Genomic DNA, 12,183 nt, shown 5'->3' with positions numbered 1-12,183 from the left:
ACCTGAAAGTAATATGATCTTGAACAGTCTCTGACATATATCTGAGATTTCTCTTTCTTCAAATAGAAGTCTTAACGAAAGATCTGTTACTTAACTTGATGGCGGGAAAAACTAGCTTTTTGGCAAGTGTCTGGCCTTTTACCTGTTAAAGTTTCCTCTTTATTTCTAAGACTTTGCAGGTTCTGACTCCCATTGAGAGTTTGTATAGAATGAATATAAATTAAAATGATAAAAGATATAAAACACCCTTGAGTAAAACACACTTAACACCCGAGTTCAGAAGTAATTGAAATGAGCAACAAAAACAATTATTCACTATTTATACTGCACTTTTGATCAAAGTAGTTTTCAGATTAAGAAGTCTATGTCAAACAATAAAAAGCTGATGTAACCTGAAATGCCTTACAGACTGTTGACCTTCTGGAGACAAAAACACACTGAGGGAAAGTGCTAGGAAGTAGTAATACTGATGTAACAGTATTGTGTTTCTATCTGCTGGCAAAAAAAGTATAATCTGCACTCCCAGAGAAGTACAGGAATTCCTGCTGAAAGGAGTTTTATAAAATACAATACTATATGACATTTTTTACAATATCTTGTAGGATATTTTTGCTGGAAATGGGGCGACAAAATACCTCTTTTAATGTTTAAATTGAACATATTGGTGTATAAGATAAACAGAAGAATGAAATAAGCATTACTAGCTTAGGCAAACTTGAAGATATAGCTTTCTTGATCCATTCGTCTATAAATTCTATAATAGACCGCTGCAGATTTCCTTGGTCTTTGTTACAACAAACAAGCGTCAATCTAAGTACTTAAAACTAGCACCAACAAATGAAGAGAACTAAACTATTGTTGTTATAACTGCAGACATCAGTATAATTTGATTTTGACTATCCGTTGCACAGAAAAACGAGTTTGCTCTAATTTGATTCATTGTATCTGTAGAATTTGTCAAATGCAGGAGCTAGTCATGTCTCAGTAGTTCAGTGTGTGCAATTATATTCTGAAAGAAGCCTTATCTGGTGTTAGGACAAATTGTACCTATAAGGTTGTAGGTTCACATGGCATGTAGATTTAAAAGATTTAAAACCAGGCAATTTCAAAGCAGTAGGTGGTGCCACAAGATGGCAGTGCTCCAGAGGATTCAGTTTTCTATACTTAATTCAGCAAGGTCAGGCATATGCTTAAATACTTGAGCATGCAAGTTGTTCCATCAATGTCAATGACATATAGATAAAACATAAACATACAATATAATGGTAATTTCTACGCCTAGTAAATAAAAAAGTGAAAAACTGAGGCCATAACACAAATTGAGTAGCAAGAAATCTAGAAAATTAGTCAACTATTGAAAATATTAAAATCATCAAAAGTTGTTCTAGATTCTTGCATCTAAGATACAAAAGCATCATATATTGATAAATATTTTTACTTAACATTCTCTGACTCGCAAATCTTAAACTGTTGGGATCTTTCCAGAAGTCACTTAAAAAGAAAATGAAGGGGTGGAAGAAGTATTATAGCTAATGGCTTAGGAAATTCTTGTTTCTGCTTTTGAAGCTGCATGCCACGTTCACTGGGATAGTGAGTCTTCTGAAACCAACTACTGATGTGAAAGCCTTTCTAGGTAAAGCATTTTCAACTCCTTTGCCTTCTGTACAGAGGTCTTCACCTCTTACCCAAAGTAGTTCTCTATGAACTAAAATAGGCTTTTGAGATTTTTCTGAACCTCCCAGTGGAATGCAGAAGTTTGCAACCAAGTGCACCTGCTGGCATCAGCCTGAATCAATAATTTTCTGTACTGTATCACCCCCATCAAGGAGTGCCAATGCCTGGCGTCAGGCCAGATCTACAACTTCATAAACTAGCTTTTTAGGCTCTCTGTTCTGAGGGACATTAACCTGCCTTTTAGTTAGGAAGGCAAGACAGACCACAACAGGAAGGGATGCAGCTATGGTGTGGTAAACCCCTTACTCCAAATCAATCCTATGACTCAAGCTCAGAGTTCTGAGGTGTAGTACCACATAGTTGGCTGGCCTTTCCTTAGACCATGGCCATTTCAACCACTATCCTTTCATGCAGAAGGAAGGACCCATAGCTGGCAGCATCCTCAGGGAAGATCCTTGGAGACAGTACAAGATGACAGCCATAAATGCTTCACTAGCTGGTCCAACATACTTTGCAAAGTCACAGCATTCCCACTGCATGGCTCAGTTATCACTTGGCTACAACCCTTGTAGATCCCTGGCCCACTGCTAACTGGGTCAGCCAACATAGCCAGCTTTTTAAAAAACTGGGGGAAAGTCAAACCCTCTGTCAGAGTTGTTATCCCTATCCTCCTGCTTCTTTGCAGCAGAATCATATTTGGCAACAGATTAGAACATCAGCCCAATAGAGTACAAGCAGCAATCACCATCTCCCTGGTCACCACTCTGCTCCAATTTGGGTAGTGATGGAAGATCTAGGAGAAATGAGCTCTTCAGTACACAAGGTACCAGCAGCACTGGTGAGAAGGCCAATGCTCCATGCAGTGGTGAATTAGCCACTGGACCAATGGGGCCCATGCCCAGGGGCCACAGCCAATTGGGGGACCCCCGGAAAATGGGCAGCCCTGCGCTGCGCTCCGCTCCACCTGCCCGGTGCTCGTGCCGGGGAGCGGTGTCAGGGTGCGGGAAGCCCCTGCACCCCAACCCTGCTCCCCAGCAGAAGCCCCGGGCAGGCAGGGCAGGGCAAGCCCCCGCGCCCTGACCCCTTCCCTGGCAGGGGCGCTGGGCAGGTGGTGCTGCCCCAGCGCTTTGACCCCACTTCCCCGGCAGGCGTGCCAGGCAGGGGAGGGGGGACTTCAGACAGAGGGGGGACTTCAGGGGCCCCCACTTGCTCTGGCCCAAGGCCCCACAAACCCTTAATCTGCCTCTGGCTCCATGTGGTAATTAAGCCAATAATTGTAAAATGGCCTTCTAATTATGGTCTAAAAGGAATTGACTGAATGGTTCCAAGGAAAGAGTTTAGTTTATGGGTGTTATGCAGCCAACAGTAAGGGGCATGACATGCCTTCCTAGCCATGACTCTTAGGGGTCAAAAAAACTTTAGAGGCTTGGAAAGTTTCACCTGTCATGTGTTAGAGAGCTTACTTTACAGAAGGTTTTTCCTCCTTCACCATTTACTTCACAAAGTTTCACCAGGTGGCATACCTCCAGGTAACTGACAGCCTCATAAATCCTAGCTGTCATCATTCAAAAACAGAGTCAGATATTTCACACTGTTAGGAATTTTTTATCTACTTTATGGAAATGATTGATTAGATATGGAATTGGATGAACACATTCATTGGGGTAGATCCACATCTGGGAAGACAAACACAAAATCTTCTCTATTTTGCTAATTTTACTCACTGAGGTTCTAAGAGAACTTCACCTCTGGTGAATACTCAAATCAAAAGGAGCAGTATTAGTCTACTGGGAGGAAAAGAAGTCTGCACAGATCAAAATGAAAGAAAGGGCCTAACACAGTAGCCTGACAAAAATACTCAAGGAAAACTACTAAGTCATCTTGATAGCTCAAGTGAAATCTTTACACAAGAGTTTTCACAGACTCACAGATTTTAAGGCTATAAGAGTTCATTATGATCATCGGGTCTGAGCCTCTGGCATAATACAGGCCATAAAATTTTACCAAACGATTCTTGCATCAAGTCTATAATTTCTGGTTGAGCTCTAGCCTATATTTCAGAGATATTCAGTCTTGATTTAAACACTTCAAGTGACTGAGAATCTCACATTCCTTTGTTTGCTAAATTAAAGGCTCTCTTTCGAAACCTTCTCCCCATGCAGATGCTTATAGACCTTGATCAGGCCACCTCTTAACTCTCTCTCGGATAAACAGAATAGACTGAGCTTCATTAATTTCTCACTATAAGGCAAGAGGTTTTCCAGACCTGGAATCATTCTTATAGTTCTTTTCTGAGCCAATTTGTCAACATCCTTTTTAAAAAGTGTGGACACCAGAATGGACTGCAGTATTGCAGTAATAGTCTCACTAATTCCATACACAGTTGTAATATCACCTCCCTACATCTATGCAATATCACCTTGCATATACATCCAAGGATAATGTTTGCTGTCTTTGCCAGTGTATTCCTTTGGAGTTCATCTCCAGCTGATTATCTACCATGACTATTAAGTCCCTTTCAGAGTTATTGCTTTCCAAAATATAGTACCCCATCCTGCAAGCATGACCTATATTCTTTATTCCTAGAAGTATAACCTTACATGTGCCTGTATTTTTAAAAATGCATGTTGTTCAAGTGAGCCCATTTTAGCAAGCAATCCAGACTGCTGTGTAGAACTGACCTGTCGTCATTATTTACCATTCTAACAAATGTTTGAGTCATTTGAAAACTTATCAGAAATGATTTTATATCTTTGTAAGTATGACTGGATCTGGAGATATAAACAGCCCATAAGAAGCGAACAACCAGTCTGAAAATTGTGAAGGAATATCTGAAAGTATTAGGTATCCAATCCTAAATCCCCCGATCAACAACAGAACACAGTAAGTCACAAATAAATACAGCAAAAATGTAACTAAAATAATCACTACACAATGAAGGTGAAAGTTAATTCTTATTTATATTTAACTTTTTTTCAATTAAGAGAAAGGAACTGCAAAAACCTGTATGAAAATCAGAAAGAGATTTAGGAACTAATCTGAATGACACTGGAAAGACATAAATTAGTGATGTAACAACACTATAAAACATGAGTAGGCGGACAACAAAGCAGAGTACTGTTAACGTTTCATCATTGTTCCTTGTAAAACAAATTACCTGTTGACAGATCATCCTGTTGTTTGGTATGTTGTACTATCATAGTTAACCTGGATTTTTTAAAAATATTTTACATAACAGTCTCTTCATTTTAAATAAATTACTCACAAATTAAAGGTTAAAATCCTGCAACGCTTTCTTCCACGAGTAGCCCTTATTCATAAAAGTAATCCTGTTGACTCACAAGCTGTGCTTAACTTTATGTACATGAATTTTCCATTGGAATCAATGGAACTACTCAGATGCTTAAAAGGTAGACAGAAATGTAAGTGCTTCCAGAATCAGGACTTGTGTGAGTAAGGTCTTCTGTGAGTAATGGTTTGCGGGACTGAGCTTTAAAGTCCAAATTCATATAGGCATGCATAACATGACTCCCTTAAGTAGCCCTATTGACAATAATGGGACTGCTAAAGTTTGTAAACTTAAGCATGAGCATAAGCATTTTCAAGACTGAGGTCAAATCTGCACAATATTCACTGAAAACCTGACTAAAAATGTATTTGTTTTAATAAGTCAAATGCAAAACAATATCTTTAATGTTTTGAGCAATATGAATTCTAGGTGTTTGTGGTTTAAAGATTAATATAAACAAGAATATTAAAATATGTCTGTAGTGCCAGCCTAATACAGAATCTATTACGACATTTTGTGTCCAGAACATTTCTTTAATAATAAAATATTAAAATAACGAAGCCTTCAGAAAAGTTATTCTTTAACTAATATTCATCTAAACTAAATTATAATTACAAAACTAAAACTGAAAACAGATTATAGGTTCATACCTATTTCTTTCAATTTGCTCTTCAAAAGTAATATTTTCTGAGCAGAGTGATGCTTCCTCCTGGTGGTCCAGATCCTTTGCTGTAAATAAAAGATAATGCCCTTTTCTGCTGAAAGTATGACATACTCTTGAAGCCAGCTGTAGATCAGCAGGCAGTGCAAAACTAGGAGAAGCAGTACACAGGTGATGAATAACTGGATAATGTTGACCTCTGGGGGACAAAAAAAATCAACTATTTAGCATTTTCACTGTCTTCTGACATCTAGATTTCACATACACAGATTACTCTACTACTGCATTAGAATCACACAGACTGTATTTGAAGTTTTAATACATATAATTAGTAGAAATTATTGTACAATTAACAGAAAAGAAAAGAAGATGCTAAAATCCCTGACAGTAGTTTTAAAGTAGAAATTAATTACATAGGACAAAGTCTTACTCTCCTGATTCAAGCACAACTTTTATGAGCTTCATTGAGAGTTTCACTTGTGTAAGTACTTAGGATAAGACCCCTAAATTGTACACATATGTAAATATGCTGAAACATTTACACGAACTCATGAGTAAGACTACGGGTGTGTCTACACTGCAGCTGGGAGTGTGCTCCCCAGGATGGGTAGACAAACACATGCTAGGTCTGCTGGAGCTAGAGTACTAAAAATAGCAGTGTAGCTGGAAGTAGCATGAGCAGCAACTTGGGCTAGCCACCCTAGTATGTAACCAAGGAGTCCAGGTGGGTTTGTCCTCAGGCAGCTAGCCCGAGCTGCTACCCATGCTACTCCCAGCCACACTGCTATTTTTCATGCACTACCTTGAGCGGAGTATCTGTCTACCTGGGAAGCACACTCCCAGCTGCAGTGCAGGTGAACCCTAAATCTTTTGACAGAGTTCCTTGGAAATAATGTTTATAAAGTTTTGGACTTAATTATGTTAATGAGGTGCTATCTTCACTTGAACATTTTCCTAACTTCTTTCAGTTCATAATTCCAAAACAGTCTGGCCCATACTCTACACATTTGTTTTCATCTCTTGGCTTTGTAAGACCTGATGCCATTGATTAACTTTGGAAAGTTAAAATTTACTTCCACCATTTAAGATCCTGATCCAAAACCCCTTGAAGTCAATGAGACTCTTTCTACTAACTTAACCGGCAATGTATCAGGACCTAAAAGGCATTTCCGCCCATTTTATGGGCTCCACAGAGTTAATAAATGTCCAGGATGCAGACAGCTATGATGCGGGGGGGGGGGGGTGTGCGGGTAGCAGGCAGGAAACCACCTGGAGCGAATGAGGATGGTCTAGGAAGTAAAGAGGGTCCAAGTGATGGTTCAAGTGATTCCCACATATCCACGTTACATGCACCCAATCATCCACCAGACGCAACAAAGCCTTCACCATGAAGAAAGAAAATAGGTAGCTTAGAGCCATGAAGGGGTTAATGGAGAAGAGTCATTTGGTCGGAGAGTGTGTGCGAGTGAGAGAAAGGGTGGATTTTAGAGAGGGTGGATTTTTAGGAAGAAGCAGAGTCCATCCCTGTGCAGGTTACAAATTCTACCAAAGGTCCTTTCACTGAATTGTTCTTACATATTTTGTTTTTTGTTTTCATTTTAAGATCTAAGAAAATTAATAGGGAAACAAAATTATGAAGTATTTACAAACTTAATTCCAGTTTATCAATTACTTAAGGGGAACATCTGTGTGAGAATGCTGGAAATTCAAAGTTAAAGTTACACTGAGTAACTTTCTTGATACCTCGCAGGGTTACCCCTGGAGTCATGAAGCTTACACATCACCCTCTTGCTCAGGGCTGTGCCTAACTCCACAAGCTAGAGTGTAACGTTTTTTTATTTTATGAAGGGGGAAAGCAGCACTAACTACTACAATTAAATCAGAAAAATACAGAGGTTAGTGTAACACAGAGCCATGTTTGTCATGTTCTAAAATAATATTTTATATTTATGTTGTAATAATATTACAAAAAGAATGAAAGCAAAGAGGAAAGATAAAGCAGCCATAGAAAATGAAGGCAAGAGGATATGCACAACATATAACACCACTCAGAAGAAAATAATACAACTCAAGAATCAGAAAATTGTTGTTATTATACAGTCCAGCAGTGACATCAATGGATTTTAAAGAAAACTGCAATACCCACTTAGTTCGTCAATATCTGAAAAACCTTAAACTACATTTTAATTTTTATTTGGGAATATACTTCAATATGTTTTAATTAATTGTTATATGAAAGAGAAACCACTTTGGGGGGGAAACAAACTATGTCTATTCTGTGCAAAAAAGTTAGGTTTAACTAAAGAAGTGTTTTTTTAAATTATTTAGTTAAATTAATGCAAAACCCTGCATGAACACTCTTTCGTCATTTTAAATCTGGTTCATATTGATTTAGCATGTGTCAGTAAATGTACAGGCACAAGTTAAACAAATATAAATAGTTTTCAGCCAACACCCCCAAAAGTGTTTGGACCAGTTTAACTAAAATAATTTAAAAACTGATTTTAGTTAAACAAGTGCAACTTTTGTGGTGTAGACAAGGCATTAGTTCCCTCAACAATGCAAAATGCAACAATGCAAAATTTCACCAGATCCTACAACCCAAGCAAAAGCTCACTGAACTCAGTGGGAACTTTTCCTGCATAAAGAGTACAGGATCAAGCCTTTGGGATAAAATTTAAAAGGATAAAAAAGAAAGGAGTATCCATGAAAGAAGGGGATTCACAGGCATGGCACACATGAGATGAATGGGCTAGTCTGGATTAAAGGATACCCCCTGGAAACCCAAGCAGTGGAGGGGACATTTTCAGGACAAGAGTTCATAAGTTTTGCAGTATAGTAGGATTGAAAGCAGAGTCAGCTTAGATTCAGGAGAGTGAAATTGCAGACCAATATTTTAACGAGAAGCTTACATATTGGTTTATTTTAGAGAAGAGAAGAAAGATTTCACACAGTATTTCTACAAGGGGGAAATACTGAATATACTCCATAAATGTATGCAATAGCCTGGCTTATTTAAATCCGTGCACTAAAACTACATTTTCCCCACAGTACAATTCACCTGCAAATTAAAAAAATAACTGAGAGAGATAAGACTTCTATGGGCAAAGAGTTTCTTAAATTTTCTTTAAAATATAATAGTTTCAGTGATTTCTGTAAATAAAGAAAAGTGAAATAACTGAAAATTTGTCCCAGAACATTGATCAGAAATTCTTGTTTACTTATTTAAAATAGATAAAAACAGGCAAAGTATACATTTAATTGGGTCATGTTCTTACTCTTCTAGTACAGAAGTTTATCATTTCACTGGATGGACAAGCTGGAAGTATAAGCAATAAAAACTAAAATATTTGGGGCATGTTGCAGGTAAAGGTGTGTTTTTACAGCACACAGTCTCCCTTAAGATGACTGGCTATTTATCATTCTTTGAAAAAGAGGACATGAAAAAACAATACTGTGTGTGTGGCCTACATTACCTTCATCTAATGCGCTAAATAAAGTTTTTTTTAGAAAATCATGCAGTTTCTGAACCATTGATAATCTGACAATAACTATTTATTGAAGGTAAAATACTCATTGTCTGCAGTCACTATTTGTTTTAATATATAATCTTGCTAACCAAATGATCTTTAAGCCATGTAGATAAGCAATGGCATGCAGAGGGTCACTTAAATGCCAATTTGACTGTTTCATAAACTTAGGCATTCTTTCCCCATGAGTCTAGTCTCGGCTACTTAATTGAAAGTAATATCCATTTACAAACTTTAGGCCTGCCATAAAAAGGCTCTCTTCTGTGTCCAGCAAACCTTTCAGGGCCCTAAGCCCAACAAAAGCTAATAATTAAAGCTTTTTTTTTTTTTCACCTCAATAAAGAGTGAAGTGGAGGTGCAACTTAAGGTACACCAAAACAAACCTGGCCATAAAGATCTAATTGACAGGGAAGACTGTAAAATCAGAGAATCTCACTTGTCATGAAGTGAACAGGATCAGACAAATTAGTGCATAAACTGTACTTCTTTCTATATCTGCACACATGCTACAGAACGACATATGCCACCTATGACAACAGCAGAATAAATAGGAGCTGTCCTCAAATTACAGCTTCAACTAAAAACTGCTGAATAGAGCTGTGCGAATATCTGATTTTTTGGTTAGCTGAACCAAAACAAAAAACAAACAAAATTTTTTGTTTTGAGTCAACTCAAAACACAAACTTTTTGGTGAACCAAAAACGTCTAAAAAATTTAGTGTTGAGTTGAGTGAAATGTTTCATTCGACCCAAAATAAATCATTTCATTTTGCTTGAGGGTTGTGGGTTTTTTTTTCCTTTTTAAAATAATTAAAATGCAGGTAAAATCTGAAATGAAAAATAATTTCCAACCAAAATATGAAGATGTGTTTTATTTCAAAAATATCGAAACAAAATATTTAGACTTTTTCTGAATTTGTGTTTAATATGGTAAATATGACATGAATGCAAGAAAGTTTCAGTCAATCTGAATCTACATTTATCTAAAATAAATTTCATCCAAAAAATTTCACCCGCCTCTACTGCTGAATCTGAAATAATAAGCACTGACTATAATACAAATACAAGTCAACGAATTCTTAGTACATAAGTAAAGAAGATGGCTTAAATCCGGAATTGTTTACATTACATTTGTAGTATTTTCCACTGTTTGTTTTTAAATATTTTAATTAGATTATGCTTGGGATTGTATGGACCAAGTTCTACCACAGCATAAGTGCCTCCAACTCCTGCTGAGTCAATGCCTGGGCTGAATTTGGCTCTACAGGTTTAAAAAGTTGTAACTGAAAACTATTTTAAGGAGATAAACAGAAAATTCAAACTACAGTTGATTCTGAGCTACAAAGTTTGAATCTGAACTTCCCCAAGGTTCTGGGTGTTCAGATTTAGGATTTCTAAATGGCCCTATGCCTACTCTAAACATGTACTATACTAATTTTTCCAAGTATTTAAAATAACTGCAAAAATATTTCCATAATATTCACTTCATAACAATGAAATGTTCTAAAAGTTACTTGATCTCTGGATTCCATGTGGACAGCGAAGACAGTGATTGCTGTAGCTGGAGATCTTCTTCTAATAACTTTTGCTGAACTTCAAATGGTTTAGCCTTTATGATTGCTTCTCCTTTCACCTGTAGCATGTCTGAGGATATAGCCTAAAAAGCAATAAAACTGAAGGGTAAAAACAATGTTATGAGAAACTAAATATTATATGGATTTTTTTTATCCATGTTGAAGTACTCTGAACTCTGGCAATTCTACACTTCAGAGCAAACCATAGCACACAGTTAAGGTTGCTATAAATTAGAGTAGCCATAGTGACTGCTGTAACTTACTCCACTTGTTACATCAGCTCCAGGGGAAATCCAGAATCTGGCAGACACAAATTTGCCATGCTCCTTCCCAGGCTGCACTTTCTGAGAGTATGTCTACACTGAGGGCCGGTTAGGTTAACATAAGCTGCCTTATGTCAGTGTCTACACTTCAGACTTCCACCCACCAATGTAAGTGCCCTACTACACTGACTCCACCTTCACGAAAGGTGTAAGGCTTATGTCGGTGTAGTTAGGGCGACGCAGCTTACATCAGCTATCTTGTCAATTTCACCGTGGGGAACAGGGAGGAGAGAAACCCCAGGGAGCTTCCCTCCCACTCCTGGCTGGAAATGAAGGGGTGGGAAACCCCGGGTGGTTTCCCCAATTCCCTGCAGCGAACAGGGAGTTTGCGGGGTGGGGGGGGGGAGCCTGCCAGGAGCCCAGGAGCCTATGAGGCAGCCAGGCTTCTGTCAGGGAGCTGCCAGCAGAGCTGAGAAATCCAGCTCTCAGCTCCCCACACTGCCCCTCTTAGGTTAGTGGAAGCGCTCCTGGGAGGACACGCACCACCAACCCCAGGAGAGTAGTGTGGACATGCACCACCACAATAATTACACAGTCAACCTAATATAGGTTGACTTAGGTTTGTAGTGCAGTCATACTCTGAGATTGGAAGTGTGCTTCCCGACCTGGGTAGACAAACATGTTAGCTCTGCTTGAGCTAGCGCACTACAAATAGCAGAGTATCTGGGGATTACATAGAATACGCATCCAAGGGGTTCAGGCAGGTTTGTACTCAGGAGTCTGGCCCAAGCTGCCTCAGCTATGCTGGCTATGCTGCTATTTTCAGCACAATAGCTCAAGCAGAGCTAGCGCATGCCAGTCTGCCCATGTGGGACCCACACTCCCAGCTGCAGTGTAGACATAGCCAGAGATGCACAACACGATCCACCTCTAAAACTATAATTAATCAGATATACAAATGTTACCTCTAAAGGAGATGTTACAGTTGTCTGTGATTCTTGTTTTCTCTCTACATCCTCTGAAATTTTAGGCACTGGAAAAGCTGGTTCATATAAGGATGGAATGTCTGAAGAAGACAACTTTAATTTATATTCCTCAGTTTCTACAGAAGTAGGCATATCCTCTGAAAGTGGAGATGAAGTTCCTGGTGCCTCAAAAGGAGTTGTTCCACTAAGTGATTCTTTGATCTAAGA

The 12,183-nt window shown here is 38.4% G+C and overlaps 1 protein-coding gene across 4 annotated transcripts in view; it reads right to left on the bottom strand.

Annotated features, from left to right (window-relative positions):
* TTC6 (tetratricopeptide repeat domain 6) overlaps window positions 1-12,183 on the bottom strand; it is a 124,727-nt gene that overhangs the window by 94,502 nt on the left and 18,042 nt on the right. For all 4 annotated transcript variants that reach the window (XM_073349092.1, XM_073349095.1, XM_073349094.1 and 1 more), the window contains exons 4-6: window positions 11,956-12,177; window positions 10,668-10,810; window positions 5,614-5,823 (exon numbers count right to left, since the gene is read on the bottom strand). In XM_073349092.1, the coding sequence (XP_073205193.1) occupies window positions 5,614-5,823; window positions 10,668-10,810; window positions 11,956-12,177 (575 nt within the window). The remainder of the gene's footprint in view (window positions 1-5,613; window positions 5,824-10,667; window positions 10,811-11,955; window positions 12,178-12,183) is intronic.

This window comes from Lepidochelys kempii, chromosome 6 (assembly GCF_965140265.1).
Source record: "Lepidochelys kempii isolate rLepKem1 chromosome 6, rLepKem1.hap2, whole genome shotgun sequence".
Classification (NCBI taxonomy): domain Eukaryota; kingdom Metazoa; phylum Chordata; order Testudines; family Cheloniidae; genus Lepidochelys; species Lepidochelys kempii.
The sequence above is the reverse complement of the archived record's forward strand: the minus strand, read 5'-3'. Positions and strand labels throughout refer to the sequence as shown.